Source organism: Tauraco erythrolophus, chromosome 10 (assembly GCF_009769465.1).
Source record: "Tauraco erythrolophus isolate bTauEry1 chromosome 10, bTauEry1.pri, whole genome shotgun sequence".
Lineage (NCBI taxonomy): Eukaryota > Metazoa > Chordata > Aves > Musophagiformes > Musophagidae > Tauraco > Tauraco erythrolophus.
In genome coordinates, this window is record NC_141474.1 from 5,231,172 (window position 1) to 5,253,350 (window position 22,179).

The 22,179-nt window shown below is 36.6% G+C and overlaps 1 protein-coding gene across 2 annotated transcripts in view; it reads left to right on the forward strand.

Annotated features, from left to right (window-relative positions):
• The window catches only part of RALGPS2 (Ral GEF with PH domain and SH3 binding motif 2), a 118,107-nt gene that overhangs the window by 33,046 nt on the left and 62,882 nt on the right, over positions 1 to 22,179 (forward strand). For both annotated transcript variants that reach the window (XM_009991230.2, XM_009991237.2), the window contains 4 exons: positions 1,448 to 1,498; positions 9,116 to 9,199; positions 17,459 to 17,548; positions 20,934 to 21,026. In XM_009991230.2, the coding sequence (XP_009989532.1) occupies positions 1,448 to 1,498; positions 9,116 to 9,199; positions 17,459 to 17,548; positions 20,934 to 21,026 (318 nt within the window). The remainder of the gene's footprint in view (positions 1 to 1,447; positions 1,499 to 9,115; positions 9,200 to 17,458; positions 17,549 to 20,933; positions 21,027 to 22,179) is intronic.

The window sequence follows — 22,179 nt, forward strand, 5'->3', positions numbered from 1 at the left end:
TGTAAAAGTTTGTACAGGATTTACTGCTACAAAGCTGTTCAGTCATGCACATTTGTGAGTGTGTATTGTCTTATTCGGTCTGATTTAATCTCACTTTAGCCCAGGACTAGAAAAATCTAATACAGCTTTAAAACATCATTGCTGGGAAGAAGGAGCAGCCAAGCAAAGCAGAGCCCAGACAAAGTTTGTAAAAAGGAAACTCGTAAAGGGCTTGTTACTTCCATGATGTTGCACTGCAAAATATGAGATGATTGTATCCAGTGTGTCGGTTACAGAAACTGGGACTGATTTATATTTTTTTTATGGTCATGTTTGCTGGAATTCATACCTAAAAGTAGATTTAGAGGTCAAGGAGATCTGCTACAAAACGTAGATTTGGTCATCTTTGGCAAAACACATCACTTCTTGTCTTGTTAGAGCAGGTACTCTCTTTTGAGCAGGTGCATCTCCTTGCACCCACTTACTTTTGACTAGAGCATCCTAGTTAAAATTTTTCTGCAAGATTGACTTTATCTGAGAAGCTATTCTGCTATCCAATAATGGCATTCAATGAAAATTGCAATTTGTGAGAGTCACGGAGCTGTCTGTGTACCGCAGAGTGTATAAATGGGTAAACCACCGTTTTCAAGGAAATGGGAATGAAGCTACGCAGCTCGTATCTGAGGGAACTGAACGAGGTCTCTGGATTCATTGTCAAAAGAGTATTTGCCATATCTAACTTGCATGGCACTGGTATTTTTGGGTTACCTACATGTTCTTTGAATGAGCTGGCCTCTTTCTTTGGGATACACAGGCAGGCAGCAATCTGAAATTGTATGCTTTAAAATAAGGCTCTGTGAATATGTTTCAAAATGTAAAACCTGGTCTTGGACTCTGAGTTCCTCTTTACCCTTTTCAAAGCTAAATAGACATCCCAAAATGAAAATGTACTTACTGGTCCTGACTTGCTGGAAGCAAGATGGCTGTATTTAACTGCTGCTGTGCAACTGAACAGTTACTTAACTTAGTTATTCAAGGATGGTTCAAGTACTGATTGAAAAACTTTAGGGATGTTTCAGTAGAATTGTGTAACACCTGGACTCAGATTCAGAGTTTGAAGGGAAACTGCTCGTGAGCAACTAAAAGTTAGTTACTTGTATTCTTGGATACCTTCTTATATAATCTGAGTTCAACCTCTGATTTGTATACAAAAGTGCAGGATTATGCTCCTGAGAATAACTTCTCATAATTTGTTTATTTTATTAAAGGTAAAATTTGGAGTGCTTTATTCTCTGGTTTTGCAGGACGACTCTGTGGTAGGAGCCAAAACCTCTGAACTTAGCTACAAAATGGAAGTCAGATAATAAAAGGAAACAGTACAAGTACCGTTCTCCTGCAGTACAGTAACTTAATAGAATGCAAGGTTAATTTTAAGCTTAACTTATGATTTATTATTTTTTTATTTCAGGGTCAGATAACACTAATGGATGTCCCTGTATTTAAAGCAATTCAACCAGAGGTAGGTAGTTCATCTGTTTTGTTTTCAGATCTAAATGAGAAAAGTTATGCCAGTATATAAATTCTAGAATTGCAAAGTGTAAGTATGTCAATAAATCTTAATTTTTGTCCCAGTTCATATAACTCTGAAGCAGATGGATTTGTAACATGAAAATATTTGGAACTAATGGTTTGTTTGGGGAATGAAGTATGGATATTTAAATATGTTCAGATAGTGCTAGACATGAAATATCTGGGTTCTAATGTTTCTGAATGTCAAACGTCTTGATTTCACTATTCTGATTATAATATTTTAGTTTTCAGCTCATGCTGTACCTAATCCTGTTCTGTGTTTCCCAAACTGGTTCATATATCTTTTTGGAAAAAGAAAAATGACTGTAATGGCATCGTGTATTCAAGACGGATGTGAACTGTGGATATATTGGGATAGTATATTGATGATTTGTGTTCTCTGTTTTGTTTTTACATGATGCCATATTCCTTTCTGATTGCATCCTGACTTGAACAGATGTTTTTAGAATCTTCACAATGATTATAATAAATGATGAATTGTTTATCCTTTTTTTTTCTGTATGATTAGCATTTTCCTGTGGACATTGTTTTTCATTTTTCAATATTTTTCAGTTGATTGCCCACTTTCAGTAATGTGGAAGTCTTTTTCAGCTCATCAGTCACCTTTAGTCTATCATAAGCTATTTTATTGGTAGCAGACTTTTGTCATGTTACTGTTGTGGCACACCAAAGAATATTTTGCTTCAAGTGAAGAAATCTTGTGGTTGTGATTATTGATGTTGTCATTTGTGTACCCACAAACTCTTTGAAGGCTTTCTTTTGATCTGTACTTAAAAATGTCATGATTTAACTTGCATTATTTCAGTAAGCTTTTTCCCAACCCATTGATCTCTGACTCTTCTTTCTAGGCATCCTTAGAGTCTTTTTGATTGGCAGAGTATATTTATCCTGATCTTCTAAGAGGATATCTCTTTTTTTTAAGTTCTTTTCCAAAACTTTAAAGCATTTTATCCTTTTATCTGATTCTTTTGAATATTTTCCTCGTGTGTGTATTCGTGTACTTCTTTTTCTGATGTTAAGCATTACTGCTATGTAGGGTTCCCCCTACAATAGAGGAGTTGAAGTTAAATAAGCTCTGGGTTTATGCAGTGCCTCATCTCTCGTTATACTGAGCTTCAAAGGACTGGATATCAAAACACTAATTTGACTAGTTAGAACTTTTCCTAATGATCTGCTTATAAAGAAATTCCACTGCTTGAGCTCGATGGTAGTTTATTCTTTGCAGTCAGCTTCCAGCACTGCACAAGATGAGCAGTCAGCTGTGTAACAACCACAAGGAAGCAAGCAAGTTAGATATAGCAGCGGTGATCCAATATTCCATACTTCATAACTTGTTGCTCTTTTAATGCTACTTCCTGTGTGTCAGATTCTTGTGTGAGCAGACCTACAGAAAGTCTCTGGGAAACAAAAAGAAATGTCAAGAAAGCACATTTAATTTTGTTGGCTGTTCTCACTCATTGTGAACCATAAAGGGGACAAGCAGGATAAAATGATGAAACTTATCTAAAAGAAAAACTGTGAGAGAGTAGGTGAATATATCTAGAAAGAATTCCTTTTAAGAAATCTGTATGTACTGCATAAGAAAAGTTCACATGATGCCTTTACTGGAAAATATCTGTAAGACGAAGGGTAGCTGTGTTGGCACTTCTCAAGTGTTTCCACAAAAGCAGTTGAAGACCCTGACAATATGCAAGAATTATCTGTCCATCAGTGCTCCTTCACAGGTAGACAGAGGTCTGTCATCTTATCTGATGTGCCTCGAAATTTCGTTAATCCTGTAGGGAAAAGGGGCATACAGATTAACTCTCAAGTCAGAAGAAACTAGAAACAAAATGCTTTCCTCTGGTTTTGGAGACGGTGAAAACGGATGTGGAACACCTAGTTTGCCTGAAGTTGTCTTGACAGCAGAGTAATGAAATGCTGTAGGTTTCTGAGTTTCTTTGAAGTATCTACCAGACTGTGTGCCATATCCGTGTCTTGATTCAAGTTGTAAATCTTTACACATACCTTGACATGTGGACTCAAACATTGGTGAATTTGTAATTAGAAAACAAAACTGATTTCACCTGTATAAAAAGGCTTCTAAACTGAGGCTTTAATGAATGACTGAAAGACATGGATAGAATTTTGGGGTTTGATATCAGTGCTAGTAGATAGTCTATTTAGAATCAGATTTCACAACTCTCATCCACGAGTGGTGGGAGATGATAAACATCATCTTTCCTAGTGTGCCAAGATTTAAAAACCGAGTGTTTATTATACACTGTTGTAATTCACCAACAAATCTTTAAGCAGGCTGTGAATCTGTCTGCTTCTCAAACTCTGTAGAACAGTATATGAATTAATACTTTCAGCCTTGAATGGGTTTTCATTTGTATTCCCAATTAAGGGTTCTGAGAGATGTATTCTAAGATGCTTGATTTTTAAAATAACTGGAGATGAATTTTCACCATTTCTAGCAAGTGTGTGAGCAGTATTCTTTAAATATCATAGTTTTTCTTGACTTTCTAAATTATTGTATTGCATCTTCATTGTGTTAAAATCTTTTCTTAAAGTATTGTAGGTTTGTTTTTTTATAAAGCAGCATCAGAATTTCATCTTGGTTATCTTAACAAAAACCAGAGCTGAATAACTTTTTTTTTACAGCAATATATAGTATTTTTCTTTCAGCATCAAAATCAATGAACATGCTCATGGCACACACTTAAACTTCTACAGCCTTTTGCCTCTATCTGTAACAAATAAATGTGATTCTTCCTGCCTGTATTCAAATTTCCTACAGCTACTGTGGGTTCACATGTGTACTAGATATGTACCTACATATCACCGACTAAAATTTCCTATTTCATATTCTTTCTTACTCCACATAACTCAGGATTAAGGTATGGTCAATCACTTAGGGTGAGCCAGAAGCATGGACTTGGACAATTACCATGGCTTAGATAGTATTTAGTGACGTGGTCCTCTGAGCTTCAAGCAGACTGTATCACTTCAAGTGATACTGGAAATACTGGAAACCACCTTTCTTCATCATTTAAATTGCCTACAAGGTACTTGTGAGAAAAGAAAGTAGAAGGAATTACTGTTTCTTTGTAAATTAATTATTAGTGGGCTGCAGTACAAGAAATGAAAATAATGAAGAACACACCTCTACTACGTAAACTTCTGTCTGTATGAAAGCAGCTGACTTGCATTTTCATTTTGGGAAAGATGGAGTTTATAGGATTTCCATCTTTTCTCCATAAGTGACAGTGGGTATATTGTGTCTTTTTCTTTATTTTGTAGTGGTTGTGGCTTTCTGGAGAGCCGTGACTATAAAGCAAGAAGGTAGTCATAGACCTGCTCAGTTTTGCTGCTGCTAACTAAATTCCAGATGTCCCCTTGCAGAACACATTAACTTGCTTTTATTGGAAAATCCGATTACTTATTTTACCTATTTTAATACACCCTCCAAAATTATTTACCCATATGTACTCACGTTGAAAATCTGTACTGGGTTATTGCCTTTAGCTTCTTTCTTCCCTCTGCTTCACTAGACTAGACAATGAAAAAAAAAAAAGTTTGATTATTTAGCTCTGCTTGTTCTGAACTTGTATAATGATTCTGGTGTTAATCCTTGCTTTTTCTCTCTTCCTATATTTGAAACTTCACTTTGACCCATATATAAAGATTTTAATGAGAAGCAGTGTCTCTTTCTGCCGTGTAGTACCAGTTATAATTTAAATGTTTTTGTAGTATTTTTTTAACAGAAAACAAAATTCTATAGATTCAAAAAGGAATGAAAGCCAAAATGAATTATGAAGAAAGTTTAACTTTTGTATTCTTGATTCTAAATCTTTCAGTCTTGCACCTCATTTAAAATAAAATGCACAAAATAAGAAATTAGTAGTTGTAGTGATGTAGCTCCTGTGCTTGAGCTGACTGGCAGAGTAAGGAAATAATCCTTGTGAATACTTCAGAGTTGAAACTTGTGGCGGAAAAAGCACAGTTCTAGAGGAAGACCAAAGGAACATGCCTGAATTAGAGTAACCAAATAGGCAGCACAGTCTCTTTAATTAGGGAAGAAAGGAGTGTTTTTATAGAAATATAAGAATGGTTTCTGAATTCCAATTCAGCAAATTAGTGTGCTTTATTGCAGGAGCATGTGCAAAGTTGGGTCCGTGCTCGTTAGGGCTGTATCATACTGATCCCAGAAGAAATGCAGTGAAGGCAAAAACCTTCTAGTCTCTTGGTGACATGTTAGGGCAGTGGGATGAGCAGTGTCAAGGGCAATGAATTCAGGCAAGCAGGTTGTAGGGAGGGATAAAAGTTGTGAACAACAGTTTCCCCTGAAGCAGAGTGACCAGGTAATAATGTTGAGAAACTGGGGGCAGGCAACAAAGGGAAACTACTTTTATTTTAGTTTCTAGTCAAGAGAAAAGCAAGCTGGCTATACAGAGGAGAGAGGGCTTGCAAGTGAGATGGAGAAGCATTTCTTAACACTGACTAAAGGGAGGGGGGGAAAAGGCTTTTTGAACTCTCAATTTGAACTTTTTGGACTCTCAGAAGTCTGTGCTCTCCTGTGGTTGTCCTTAAACAACAATGCATATGTTGGCTTAGGCTGTCAAAGAATCTGAACTGATAACACAGGTCCTGAGGGCCTGTGAAACTGTGCCTCTGCACCTCTGTAAAAGGGTTCTGATAGGTATCTTCCCAGTCAGGAGAAGGATCTTTTGCTTTGCTGTGTCCAGTGCTGTGTGCTTTCACTCAAGATGGTGGCTAGAGCTAAAGGATTCCCAAGTTTGCTGCCGCTGGCAGTTACTGTGACTGCTTTGTCTGTTAACTTCTGCGTCTGTGCTTAGCTTCAAGCATGCATAGAAGAGGCTATGCCTTTGGGCCCTGTCATTTTAGCTGGGACCTTGTATACTCTGGAACCGCATCAGTCCCATTCTTATCTTCTTTCTGCTTCACCCATGTATTTTCAAATTATCTTAACCCTAAATCTGTCCCTGTGTAGTTTTTTTAAACAGTGTTTGATATGTTCAGTAATGTACATTGAAGTGTTTACCTTTTTGTGAGACACTGCATGAAAACCTGTTTCATTCCAAGGTAAGAATGACAACGTACAGCTCTTCATATACAGCTTCATAGCCAGCCTCAGGCCAAGGAATACAGAAACAGTCAGAATCTGCTAAGAATGTGTTCCAGGAGCTATTTCTGCTACTTAATTATTTGAATTTCCATCTTGCTTACCAAAACCTTTCTTCTCTATCAGTCATTGCTTTCTTTTTCCATTCTAATAGGGAAAAATCTTAACAAGGTTTTTCTGGAGCAGAGGCTTCAGTTGTCTTAAGTCTTCTGTCAAAGCAGAGAGACTTGTTCTTTCAAATAATAATAATAAAAATATGTTTATGTATATATAGTTCACAGTCTAAGAGTCAAATCTTGCATCTGTATGCAACTGATTAGACCTCTAATTTTGAGTGTATAATTTTGACCTTACCGTTAATATTGCTACTTAAGTACTATTGAAAGATTCTTGGTAACATTTTCTACTTAAAAATTACCATTTCTCTTGCTAATCACATCAGTGCCACAAACTAAGTGCCAGCTAAGCCTGATCTGCTTTTGATATCTGTACTGTGTGAGCCCTTAGATGTGCAATGCCAGGGCAATAGTTAACTTCTGCCCAGAATCATCACTGATTTTTTTACTCAATGATGAGAATTGAAAAAGTTCAAAGATATGCCTTAAATTATTAAGAAATTACCATACTTTCTCTAGACTTGAGATGGCAACAATTTTTTTTTCTGCTGTTAAGGAAGTGTAATCATCAGAGGCCAGTAAGGATGAATTGCCTTATATTCTCCCAGGTGCAGAGCTGTGATTGTTATTCCAATGGAAATTGCAGCACTGGGAGATGCAGAGGGATAGAGATGTAAACAAGAGTCACCTGGATGGCTTCCTTCTCTGCTGGTCCACTCTCTTTTGCAACAGGAACCACTCAGGGCTGCACAGTTGTCTTGTGCATAGTCATTGATGTGCAGGTGTAAGGCATGTGCATTCCTGTGCTGAACATGCCAGAGTTTTTCCAGGATAGGTTTGGGTGGCAGAACTTCCTAGTGAAATTTGAAGGAATGGCCCTGAATACAAAGCTAGAGACTACGGTTCTTCCCAGTGCCTGTGGACAGGAATGTCTCTAACAAGTACTAGCACACCACAAACTTCAAGTGGAAGAATTCAAGGTCTCTCTTAACTGACATGTGACACTTTTGTAGATTAGTTATGTTGGTTGAAAAGATGTTAAGAAGTTCCTGATTAAAAAAAAAAACACCCAATAAACTTCAGAGCTTAGAATATCTAGATATCAAATTCCTTTAAACTAAGACTGTTTTAAGTGGCACAACCATTGGTTACATGTTGAACCATCTTACCTGTGTTGTATGGTAGCTGGATGTGTAGTGTGATACTGGTTTCAGTTAAGTACTTTTCAATGCGGTCGTAAAAATGAGAGTGCTTCAGAGTGGAAGATGTGGAAAGAAGGCATGAATAAATAAAAACGAAGGGCTGTACTTGGCTGTTATCCCACTTCAATAATTGAGCTGTGTCTGTATCGATTATTTTTGTTGGTAGCACTGTAGAAAATAGATTGTGTGCTGTATGCTGTGTGTGTTTGCATCTATTCTGTGTGCTGTTGTATACAAGTAGAAGAGCTCATTGGTACATTGACTTTTTTATGATATTAATGAAAACTGCTTTTTCGAAGCTCAGTGGTAGTAAATAACAAGGAAGATGTAGTTACCCAACTGCTGACTAAGTTTTACAGACAAGTAAGAGACATTGTAACTTGGTAGTCCTAAAGTAATGCTTTTTCAGTAATGTAATTTACGAATAATTTGTTAGATTGTTGAGGCCTACAGATTTACGGTGATTTAAGTACAGGAACTGCGTGATTTATTTTTTATTTTTTTTATTCTACAAAACTCTTTACTCAAATGCTAAGTGTTGTTCAGCTTAAAATAGAGTTGGTTCCTTTGGAAGGGAAAACTGGAAATAATGTTTCTCTTATTGCTGCTGCAAAAGTTGACAATTTTGGTATTTCTTTAATGTAACATGCCAAGTTTAAATAATCGGACATGTCTAGATTGAGTTAGAGGTGTATCTTCTAAGTATCTTCAGAAAGCAATTAAAAACTGAAGAATATGCTGCTCTCTCTAGCTCAGTCACATTTAAAGCAGGATTTTCCCATGGTAAAAAAAAATAGATCTTGAGTTATTTCACTGGTTTCTAATAAGAGCTGAATAAATAAAGAAGTCCCTAATTCAACAAAAGATGAATTGTAGAAGTCTAATCATTCAAAACAATTAATAAGTGGCACTTGTGGATTCTCATTTTACAGAAGAAATCAGAAAGTGTAGCTGTGTATTTATTACTTCAATTTATTACTACTCTGTTAAGTTATTTTGGAATTTTTAAGGCTTGTGTCTCTATGTGCTCTTGGCTCTGAATGTGTCTTACACACTAATTAAAAAAAGAATAAAATGAATTTTCATCCCTGTTCTCCCAGGAGCTGGCAAGCTGTGGCTGGAATAAAAAAGAGAAATACAGTTCTGCACCAAATGCTGTTGCTTTCACCAGACGATTCAATCACGTGAGTTACTTTCTTCAGTGTCATTACATGGACACATTTAAAAAGTCTGGGGAATTAAGTGTTCTGACACATCACTTTTGTTACTGATCACAGCTGGTTACTTGAAAACTTAGTGTCTGCTATAAGGAGTTCCTTATCTTCAGGATATACTGAGAAAATAAAATAATACTGAAGAAATAACTCTATTGTTGTTTTAAATAAGTTACTGATGAATCAGGAAAATATTAAGTGGTTTTTTTTCCCTATGAATGTTGACTGACCTTTTTGCAAAGACAGAATCATCCTTACAGGTTAAAGGCTTACCGTACAGGATTTCTGGAGTAGTCATTAGATGTCATTTCTTTCTGTGTTAGCCGAGTGTCTTGCACCGCATAGATGTCTTCATCCCTAGAGAATAGGAGCCTTTTGTCAGTATGGTTATCTTTGTAAGATGATTCCAGGCAAACTTTAAAAATTCCAAACAATTTTGCTGCACAGAACTTGTTCTTAAACTCTTTATTTAACATAATTTTTCAGGTAATGTATTTGAGACTTATGGCTTGTTTTCTTAAAAATTTCTCTTCATAAAATCAAGTTTTAAAATAAGATCAGAGTTTTAGCTTTCTCCACAACTTAATCTGTATATCTCGAGCTATGTAGTTAGCCAACCAAATCTCAAAACTGTAATACAAAATATGGGAAGTTGTAAAATAAGTATCCCAGATGAAGTAATTCTATTACCCTCATCTCTCTTCTTGTAAATGTTTAATAATGTCTCAAACTTACCAGCTCTATTCCAGACCTGTCTTCTGTGCCCAGTTTCAGATCCACAGACATCTTTGTTAATCATCTAAAACTCAGATCCATGTTGCTAACCTTTTCGGGGTGTTTTTCTATCAATTGCTGTATACTTTCTCACTTTCCCTTACTGCTCACATTCAGAATGTGACCAAATCCCGTTACTTCTCATCAACAACACAGTGTTTCTAACCTTCTAATGACTGAAATGCTTGTCTGGGTCTGGGTTTTGGTCACTTGCCTGATTCTCCTCTTGACTGAAGAGAAGATGTTACACCACAAACTTCTTGTGACCATACCATCTGTTGAAATCTGGGAATTTTGGGTTAGGGTTTTGGTTTTTGACTGTTTTTTTGGTTGCATTTAGTTGAAATTTTCCTGATCTAGCTTTTGAAGTTGTTCGTTCTTTGGACTATATGTCTAGCCTGAGACTACTCTTACACTAATACTTTTCCAACTAATCTCAGTGATATGCCAGTGATTCCAGTATTTGCTGTCTTGTTTATTCATACAAGTTATCTTTTCAAATAAATATTTTATTTTGCTGAATATTCTGAAATATTTTTACAGTAAGGGCTATGTATCAAGGACCTCACTTCTCATTTGTTGTTGTATAACGTACTAAAGAACTGCAGGAATTGGCTAAACAGAAAATCAACTTTAGATGTATTAAAGCAATGGTAAAATATACTTAGTAACTTAAAAGTAGCTGTTAAAGATCTTAAATGTTGCTCAAATGCTAACTCTTTTGTTAAATAGTGTTTAGAAAACTTCTAAATACAGGGTTATTTTAGATTAACATCTAGGAATTCCATCATGCCAGCAAAATCTCATTAGTTTATTTTTGTAATTCTATCTTAAATCACCTATTCTTATTCATCCTAATAACTTTTTGGCTCTGTGACCCTTTAGATTTTAATTTTTTTAAAGGATGTTTCTGTCTTTTACTCTGTGGAACATTTATCAAATCTGTTCACTGGTTTATTAGTTGATGGGTGATATTCTTGGTTTTGTTCAGTCCTAGCTTTTATAAAAATCTATACAAAACTGACTATATGCATATAACAAAGGCAATAAGGAATAAGATTCTAGAAATACATGCCTTTTAGTAACACATTTCTTCATGATAGTTGGTAGTCCTGTTGCCCTGGAAAGCATTGCTAGCTGCTAAAGGGAATTGTACATATTTTCATTACCCTAGAATCATGTTAGTTGTTGATAGTCACTGTCTTTTTCATCTGTCTTAATTTCCTTTTTCTACTCTGATTCATTTGCTTCAAAGAACTGTTAGTTTTGATTGAAAGACAGGTCAATCTGAAAGAAATTACAAAACTAGGTGACTCTCAAAGGTCTGTAGTGTCTGAGCTTGTTCAATATGTTTCAATGGACTAAGACCTATGTCGCTTTTTAAATTTTTTCAGTATGGTAAAAGAGAACCTTGAATAAAATGCAGCAAGACAACTGCTCAAAGCCAGTCAGTAGAGTTTCTTGTGCTGTTTCTCTCCCCTCTTCCTTCCCTTTGGCTTTGCATCTGAAGGCCTCTCTAGAAATGATGCAGTCAGAAAGGGACTAAGACTTATTTATGAACTCTCCCTTTCTGTAGCTTAGTTTTGAGGAATGCCGGAAAAGCAATAAACACACAAACAGAATATATTAACTTTAAGATTGATGCCATGACAGATGGTCTGTGGTTTTCTCTGGATGGCATTATATTGACATTCCATGTAGTAGTATGTACACAAAGACAGCTGCAAATTTTCTTGTCATAAGGTTTAGGTTTGTAATTAAGCCTCACCCCGGTAGTGTGCTTTCTCTGCAGCCGTAAAAGTTGGATGGTGCCACTCTGCCAGGTTCCTTCACTGAAATGTCTTTGCTAATGATTTCTTAAGAGCCTTTTAATATCTTGAAAATTTTGGTTTCTGTCATCTTTAAGCTCCAGCAAAAACCTATCCATCTGACAGGATCTGTCCCTGACTTTCACTTCCTTGGTGGGTTTCAGACCCGGTTGCGTTGGCTGCTACAGAAGATTCCCTTGGATGCTGGTTATTGCTGCTTTTAATGTCTAAAAGAAATACATGGCCAGTGATCTGAATTGTCCTTGGGACACCTCTGAAACAAGAACAGTGGCGAAATCTAGAGTGTGTCTTCAATGTGTCACTGAGTTTTGTGGAGCTACCAGTGCAATCAAGACAGGCCAGATTGAGGCTCTATTCCACTGGTTATCTCAAGAAATACAAAAGGCCTTTTTTTCTGACTGGCAGCCAGTAAGTACTTGGAGCCATTGCAATTCGCCATTAAATCACCTGGAACAGGACAAGTAGCTTTGCTTCCTGTTTTTCACATTGTCAGCACTGTCGCATTTGGATGTTGCACTGCTCAGGCTGTCTTTTGGACTGTACTTAAAGCCAAAAGTTTTGGAGGCATTTCTAAATCATCTCCTCTCTTTCTTCTCATTTGATTCTGCTTTCTTTAAGGTGTCATTTGAAAAACATTGATATAGGAGTTGTACTAGCTTGTAAGAAAAACTCTGCCTTGAAGAGTGAGAAAATAGGTAATAGAGAGGAAACTAGTCCAGCTATTTAATGTCTGCTCAGATGCTGGGTTAGTTTGCCTCTAGCCAATTTTCTAGGAAACTGCTGCATGCAGCTTTGGTGGCTGAGGGACGTGCCATTTGCAGGAAGCTCTTCCAGAAAGTTTACATCAGCCTTTATTCTGATACCAGGGAAAGTCATCAATCTTAGCTTCAGGTAGTGGGACTGGAGAGGGGAGGAAAAAGGGGCTGGTATTGTTTCAGCCACAGGTTCCTATTATTCATGTTAGTATCTCAACATCTGAGAGAGTGTTTGGGATAACTTGATGTGCTGTGGGCCTGTGGTTCCAAACGTGTCGTTGCGGAGGACTTACTCATTCTAATAGTAACGTCATGTTTAGATTCACCATTCTTTCGGGAGCAGTGAAACCCAAAAGGACCTATGGGATAGGCAGGAGCAGCTGGGAGTAAGAAGGCACAGCAGAGTGAGCAATTTTCATCTTCCTTGCCTGATTTGCCCTCTCAGTGTTCAGTTCGACCCCAGATGCCTGCTCAGCAGACTGTAGATCCTGTTGGACACATGCCCAACTTACCTGGGGGTTTCTAATGCTTAGACCTAAAATGAGTAATCAGAAAAATCATTGCAATTTTTGGCTTTATCAGGCATGAATACATTTCATCAAACTTTTGTTAACCTTTGAAATTTCACTGGGTTTAAATTATGCATTGTGCATCTGTCTCTTTCCTTTTCCCCTGAACTTGCCAAAAGAAAACCATGAGCAGCTCTCACTTTGTAAAGAGAATATTAAATCACTAACAGCTGCCTCACAGCAAATTGATCTGCTGATAGCATTTTGGAAACAGTCATGATTCTGTGCGGTTGATTGCAGTCCACTGAGAATGAAGAAGTGTATTTCCAGCATTAGTTATGTGATAATTATACGTGGTGCTTGTAAAAACAGAACGAGTTAGGGAAGAGAAATCAATTGAATCATTCCATGCCAGGACTCTCTTATTCTTGAACAATCCATTGCTATGTGCTACTCCATAGATCTACACATCTACTATTAAGTGTTGTTTTAAAATATATACATTCTTTACGTAATTTTTTTAAAACTAATCTCTGCCTTTTTTAGCTTTCTTCTGAAAATTAATTGTAACTTGTATACTAGTGTTGTAACTGGTAGATCTGTCAGAGTGCAAAATGGTCAAGTTTGCCTACTTACTAAACCGTTGTTCTCTACCTTTGAAAACGATGTTGATATGAAAACCTTTCATAGTTATGTACAGATTACTGTTGCTCTCCTGGTTATAAGATTATCTGTATTAAAAACCTCTTTCTTGAGGCTTTTAATTTCAATAGGAGTGGAATCGTGCTGCCACAGATCTTAAAATAGAGAAGCTTGTCAACTGGATTCGATACATTAGAAGGATTTTAAAGTAAAAGATCTCACTTGAAAAAGGCAAACTTTGTATTTTGCTAACTCTGTGAAACTGTATTTTTGTTGTTTGGGGTTTTTTTTGAAACCAAATGCAAACATTATGTATGAGAGGAAGTTTATCTTGAATGTTGTCGTGTTGCTGAGTTGTGGTGAAGTGTGATAGTGAAATTTTACTAGAGTTATCAGTTAATTAAATGGCGTGGGGAAGAGGTTAGTGCGCTTCCTTTTGGAAACACAAAGACAGGGATTCTACTTAGCTGTAACGATGCAAGGTCAGTACTGCCTGTTTTACATTGCATGACATGCTTTTTGTGTAGCATGTCGAAATGTTTTTAACAGATTTGAAAGAACAATCCAGAAACTCTGTTAAAGAGGGAGGTTTGCGTTTGCTGATCTACTAATTAGCACAGAAAGCACAATTAGTTTTGCAACCAATTACTATAAACTTAAGAACACCAGTATAACAAAATTAGTCTTTCAGATAAGGCAAACATGGGATAATTTAAAAAGCTTAAGCTGTGATTCAAGGAAAGATGGTTCAAAAGTTAAGCATGGTTTTCCTAGGTTGATCTTAACAGGGAAGAATATAAATATGCACATAAATAGAAAAGGTTAAATGCTGTCTTGAACTGGTATCAAAGGCTGTGGGTCATGTAACTGGTTGATATTGGTGGGACAGTGCGACAAATAATATTTAAACGCAGTGCAAGAGGACTTGAAGTAAAATAACCACAAAATGTGTGTGGAACAAATATGTATGATTTAAGTGAAGAATAAACCTGGACAAAATAAAAAAAGTAGCCTATTGAAACACAAGAGTTTATTATAATTGTTTCTTTTTCAATATTTCAAATAAATTAAATGATGATACTGTCTAAAGATACCAGTGAATAGACAACACCAGCCAAAAATGAATGCCAGTGCTAGTAAAAACATATCAACGAGGAGTGGAGATGGTTGGAGTGGAAATGGCTTAAGTGTGTTTAATTCTTTATCTCCAGCTTACTGTGTCACGGAAGGGATGACTCTAAGCTTCGAAGAAACTTTTGTATTTTGTCCTGGTTTGTTTTTCCTGCAAGAGCTTGGAAGTGTTGAGGCTCAGTCTGGCTGGGACTGGGATGGAAACCAGGCTTCCTTGAGTAGACAAAAGTACTTGTGCAGCACAGTGCTTATGTCACTGTGATACTCGTGAACTTTCAGGGAAGTCAAGGCCAACATAGTAAATTGCTTGTTTTTTCATCCTTATGAAAATGATTGAGCATTGCTCTGTGTTTTGAGCAAGTGTTTCATAGTCTGACCTACTGCAAGCAGTCTCCTGTTTCACTGACACTCTGTTCACTTGAGACTGAAGAGATTTGGGATTTTAAGGCATAGCAATGCATGTATTGTCTCAACCGGATTCCTTATGATATGAAAATCTATGTTAAAAATTTGAATTCTCTTAATCTTCAAAGGGAAGAAGGCACCTCCTTAGAAACTTGTTCGTTAGTCAAGGGAAAAGTTGGTTTTCTTATGCTGTGTAACCACAGCAGAACTTCAAACTGAGGTTTAACTTTTTTTGACAATTTTTTGAAGTACTGCCTGAAACTTTAGTATTTATGTATTCATTACTTATGTATTTTACAATAATGCTGTTTGCGCAGAACCATTTTTTTATTTGTCAAGGTAAAACAGTTTATCTGGAGATACTTTGCTTAAAAAAAAAAAAAAAAAAAGGAAACTGAGCTATGTGACTAATTCTTTCCTGGCTAATATACTCTTAGACAAACAGACCACCTGAAAGCAGTTGCTATGCAAGGTGTCTGTGGTTTTTGGATTTTTTTCCACTGTGTTTTTTTTTGTAATTCTTCTATTTGCTGGTTCCAATGAACTGTTGTGTTTTGACATCCCAGTTCTCATCACTGTAACTTCACTGAAAATGTAATTATTTTGGATGTGTGGTTCTTCTGATGCTATTATGTATAAAGAACTGACATACTGTACAGAGTGAAACAGGATAAACAGGATATTTTGGTTGTTTAATTGAAATTTTGGGCAGGAACATGAATACATACACAATGTAAGCTTACAAGGAGTAGTTTAGCATCGCTTTTAAAAATCAAAGCAGCATGACAGGTTGGAGGATGTTTATGAGAGCATACATTTCTTCATACACTGTTTTCAGTAGTTTTGTAAATAGCAGTCACGCTGCATCTTGCTAATTGTTCATTTTTTTCCCAACTTGTAGTGTAGACGTAAATAAAAGTTACAGTATTTGTTACCATTTGCTAATTCTTTACTACTGTTCTATTACAGGTGTGTATTTTCTATCATTCTTCTTTGTGTTAAGGTATTTGAGGGCAGAGGGCGTGGGGGTAGCAGAGGAAAGAGAAAATTAGCATTTAGACATGTTAACAAAATATTTTCAAAGTATAGGTTTTGAGATGTTCATGTAACTACAAAATGCAGCAATCATCCTTCATACCATACTGAATAGAAGAGCAATTTTTATACAACAGTTAAGTCAGTCCTATAAAACTTAACAAATTAGTATGGTAGTGTGCTGTATATTAGCAGGTAATTGGCTTAGCCAGCAGTAAGAGTGTGAACTCTTATAGCAGAGGCTTCCTACCTTGTGTTCCAGTTTTGTTGAGGTGATATTGGGTCTGATTATTTTTAATTTTTCTTTAGAGGTGTTGAGAATTTGCAAATGGTGGCGGGAATTGAAGCTGTTTAACTGAGCTGAGAATCGGATAGTGCAGCTTTGAAGTTGTGGAAAAGCAAAAAGTGTAGAACTCAGTTTTAGTTTTTATATTCCTTTATTTTGTAGACTCTCTTAATAAAATTTCTTCATGATTTTATTTTTTGGGAGAACATAGTTTGAAGTTTGAGAGTTTTGCCATTTGCTTTATTTTTGTGAGATCTCATCCTCCAACTTAGCCTGAAAACAAGTCTGCATAGGTTGCACAGAAGTGATTCCGCTGAGGTTTTTTTGAGATGGACTGACAGCAGAAGGGTTTTCCTCATGAGAAAAACAGATCTCAATGTCTTTGTCTGTAAATAACTGATGTGACAGATTTTACAAAGACGATTTCTAGCCGCCCACACACTTACTGAGAAAAGCAGGCACCAGAACATGTACTCTCCAACAAAATACTGGAGTTTGTGGCTACCAGTTATGAAATGGGGAAGGTGAAGAAAGTAACAAGATAAAAGACTCAACTCTAAACATGAGTCAGATTTATTAGTTTGATTTAAGCAATTGCTTGACCATGCAATGGTAGAAGGTATATAGGGTAAGAATGAGTAGAATAACAGAGCAAAACACTTTGGAGAAAGTTTTTGTTAGTATCTGGATTATATTGGTTGGGATTTTGCAGTATAAGCATTTGCATCTTCTAGTATCTATTCAGCTTTATAGATGGAAGTTGGATCCTGTGAGACTTTTAATGTACTAATAATGAAATAAAAATATTACAAGTGTAATGTTGAAGCTCTGTATTTTAAAAAGGCAAATTTTCTTCCTTGTAGGTAAGCTTCTGGGTTGTTAGAGAGATTCTACATGCACAGACTTTAAAAATAAGAGCTGAGGTTTTGAGCCACTATATTAAAACTGCGAAGGTAAGAATTTGGATGGGGGTGGGAGGGGGTTGTGGGATTCACCATGATGGAACTTCTTATACTTAAGTTGGTCAGTTCAAAAATACACATGGGTAAATATTTATCTGATACCTGATTTAGCTGTGGTTATATCTGTTGACATGAATAGCTGTTTGGCTTATGCATGTAACAAAGTTGTCAGAAATACTGACAAACCAAAGTCCTGCAATGGCAGCCTTTGTTTACACAAAAATAGCTTAATTAAGGAAATGCAGAGATGCCTTATTTCAAATGTTGTTTATTAGACAATATAATTTATGGGATGTGTTTTCTAATGTTGGCTAAACCAAAACGCTGTGTGTAGAATCAGGTCAAACAGTGTCAGTCAGAACAGAAATTGTTTGTGTGCTTTTACTTTTGGAAGGAAAGGATTTGTTATCTCTTAATTCAGTTGTGGCATGAATAATAAAAACTTAATGAATACTGTTTCAAAAATATACCTCAACTCAGAAAACATTTTAGAGCTCTTGTCCTGTGATACCTTCCTGAAAACTTTTAGGACTGGCATTCATAAGAGAAGGGTCGGCAAGTCCTGGCTGAAGTGTAGATGAACCAGAGGCCTGGCCCCATCAAACTTCTTCATTGTCATGCAAAGAGAGGGATGTTTTTCAAGTTTGGCTGGCAGATGGTGGCTGTTACTGCAGCTAACTTCTGAGACTACCTCAGGTTACCTGCAAAAGAAAATGTAAAATTTTTGTTTATCATGTTCATCTTTAATGAAGTAATATTCTACTTCTGTGGGATTTGACTGTAAATTTTGGGCAAAGAAAGCTAATCTTGTAAGATTCCACAGACTTTGCTCAATAATCATGCTGTGGTCATAGTGGTTAAGAATATTTAAAAATTCAGAAGCTGTTAAGGATCTCTTAAATATTCTTTGATATCTGGTGAGTTAATGTATCTTCATCTTACATATTTTTAAAAATCAACTCTTGTTTTTCTGTTTGAAATACAAACGTACAAGAATTTGCCTCATGATCCATGTCCCTCCATGGAAGGGGGAAGGTTCACCTGTAGTGGTCATAGTGCAGAACCAATCTTCAAAGCCAAGCAAGGTCAGGCCTGGTTGGTACTTGGGTGGCACTTGCTGGCACTGGGTGTGGTAGGCTCTGCTTTGGGCACGGCGCCCTGAATGTGCCTGGTCTCGTCGGTGGACTGCAGACAGCAGTGTCTGCTGAATTGCTGCTGGTTTGGCCATAGTTGTGTGCTCTAACAGGTGAAGTTAGTTGAGCTTTGCTTATCTGCAAGTTGTAAAATCACAATTGCAAAAAGCAAAAAAATGCATATGGAGGGTGACTTCCTATCTGTTAATTTACTTACTGTATCTGTTATCTTGGCTTTGCTTACATGAGGATGCTAACATGAAGTTACTGCACTTAGTGCCATTTAAAGGATTTTCTGTTTATACCAAAGCTACTATCAAAGCAGCTTGGTGCCAGGGGTCACACTAATTAACTTTTCTTCAGAGAAGCTGTAAATCCACTCTACAGTAAATTCTATGTGCTGATGTCTGTCTATTATATAGCTAGCAGTCCTTTAATTGTATCTCATACTATATTGCTTTATGCATGAACTAATTGGACTTAATAGTTGCATTCCCCTGAAGTTCCCAGACTATCCTGATTAGGTTATGACTTCTGTTTCAATGCTGGCAGCAGCTAGGAAAGCCCGTTTTTCATTTTTAATCAGCTATACTGTCTTTTGGGGCAGTGAACTTTATTATCTTGTCTGGGGATATATGTTGGGGGGGGGGAGAAAGGATTATTGTGTGAGTGGTGGGACCAACACCAACAGTGCTGTATGGAGGAATAGTAGGACTGTGGTATATGACAAATGTCCACCACCCCACAAAACACTGGTTGCCTTTTACACACCATTACTAAAGAATCCTCCTAGAAGAGGGTTAGGAGAGGGACACGCTGCTTCAGTAGGTGTGGAAAGACTCTCATTTGTCAGTAGACATGCCAGAACAGCAGACTGAAATTGCTACTAGGGTGACCTGACAGTAAGCATTAAAATGTGGCATTTCTGAGTAATACCTGTGAGGACTTTGTTCCAAAAGACTGCTAGTGTTCTGGCAATGTGTTAAGTAGAGAGAAAGTAATTTGCCCTGCTCCAAAACTATTAACTGGAAAACTATCCTTACAGTATTGCTTTTGGCATTCCAAATATATGGTCTCTTCTGATATTCAGCATTTAACCAGAATGCAGTTACGCTACCTTTTTTGCCATATTATCTCATAAAAGGTCTCCTCATTGAGAAAACTTGAGTGAGCTGAATTTCAAGGAGGAAAAAATACTTCCACTGTTTCCTGAGTAGCAAAGGTTCCTTATATTATTGTGTAATGTCTAGCTTGAATCTTAACCTACTTTGGTGAATCTTCCAAATGGGTTAAATAGTATTGCAAATCCTATAATTGAGTATCCATTTCTCTTTATAAAAGTATTTTTTGTTAAGGGTAAAACCTCAGTTTCTGTGTGCTCCACTAAAAATCCCTGAGTGTAGTTCAGATCTCTGGATACTCATAGCTATCTGAATAACTGATATTGCAGAAGAGCTTAAGGAACAACGCTTTCTTCCAGACCATTTTTAAGCTGTTGTGACAGTAGTTAATTGGCCAAGGCAGATAAATGGTTTTGGAGACAGAGGGAAAGAAAAAAGAGGGGAGAGAAATTCCAAATATGTAAGAAAATGCATTTATGCAGTGTTTTGTAGACAGTTTTTAAGAATTTTCTTTTACCCTGATGTTTTCTGTGTTTAATTTTGATTTCGTTGTTCCTTTCCACTAGTTTGAGTAGTCATGCCTCAAAAATTGTATTTCAGTGAGGGAAGTACTCCAGGCATGTGAAATTTAACTGCTTGATTTCATCCTGCAACAAGATGTTTTTGTGCTTTGTTGCAGCCTTGGTAGCTACATAAACCTGTGATGCCAAATGCATTTACGATATTAGATGCTGCCACGATTACATCATTCACAACTGGGTTATGCTTTACAGCATGTCAAGTTTTAACATTCTGTTGAATGCTATGAAAGGAATCTGTTGAGTTTGAGTGTCAGAAAATTTCTGGCACTTCTGATGTGTCCCAAGACATATGCCTATGGAGGAATTTTTCTTTTTGAAGGACACTCTATAAGACAACCAGCATAGTGTAATCCAAAACTGTATAGATGGAGTAGTGAAGAATTAGGAGGTGCCATAAAAGTGGTATGGGTGCACAGCAGTTCACTGTAACGAGCTCTTCGTTTTAGAGCATGCACGGTTTCTTCATTTTTAGATTATTTATTCTGTATTTGTTATTGATGCCACTTGGAATGTTATTTATTGTATATGTTTTTGTCCTCAGAAACTGTATGAGCTGAATAATCTGCATGCTCTTATGGCGGTTGTGTCAGGCCTACAGAGTGCTCCAATCTTCAGGCTGACAAAAACATGGGCGGTAAGTGAGCAGCAGGACAAAGAAGGAGGTTTAATTTGTTCTTAGGAGAACACAACAGTCTGTAGCTTGTTTTCAAGGATGCAGTAATTATTACAAATACTTTTAATCTTCTTGTACCGTGTACATAATGTTTCTAGTGCTTCTTAAGTCTATGGTTTCCTGTTGAGTTTTTTTTTCCGTTCTAGTGTAGAAATATTTTCCTGTGAAAAATAGTTCCCTGCAGATTCTACTAAATGCAGAGGCTTCTAATTTGGCCAGAAGCTATTTTGTATTTAGTTGCTGGAAAATTGTGAATGCCAAAGTGGGTCATACTGTAATCATTTAGGGGTTTATACCGTTGGAATTCTTTTTGCTATGGAGAGCAGATGTCCAGAAACTCTTGATTCAGTTTTTGTAAAGAGATCCATAGTTTCTCTGATAACTAAATCTGGCAACTTTTCTCAGAGTTTTCAGAATTATTTTCATAGTTATAACTGCATTATGCAGTATATTTGTAGGTCTGTTTTTGTACAGTTAGGAAAGAATTACTTTCTTTGGAAACCCTGTTTGACATGGTTTTTGACTGGAATTAGTATTATTTTTGTGTAGTCATATCCTTGATCAGAAGAACATTAGGAATGACTTTTACTCATTGACAACTCAGAGCTGAGGTATCAATGAGTAAAAGTCATTCCTGCTGTGCTTGATTCAGCCGTATATTGTGTAGTTATCCAACTGTGTAAACAGATGAACTGGGACATTTTTCAAACGTGATAGAAAGAATCAGGTGACTGAAATACTCCTGTGCAAGGGATTCATATAAATAGATCATTAAAAAGAGCTAAAAACGTTCACTGAAGACATGTCAACACATTCTTGCATGTTGCAGGAAGTGTTTCTTTGTCTGATAACTGAATGATAATGTCCATCGGTTGATAAATGTTACCAAAATTGAATATTAATCACTTCTACTGAGATGCTCATCTAGAATTCTGGGCACGTTTTGCAAATGCCCAAATAAGTAAGACATTGTTTCAAAATACCAAAAATCTCTCTAAGGAAATCTTAATGAAGTTAACATTTCAAAATGATCTTGAGGAGAACCTCTGTTTTACTGGTTTTGTCATGTTGATACCTCAAGAGTTTTATGTAACTGTGGTGCCAAACTGATTGC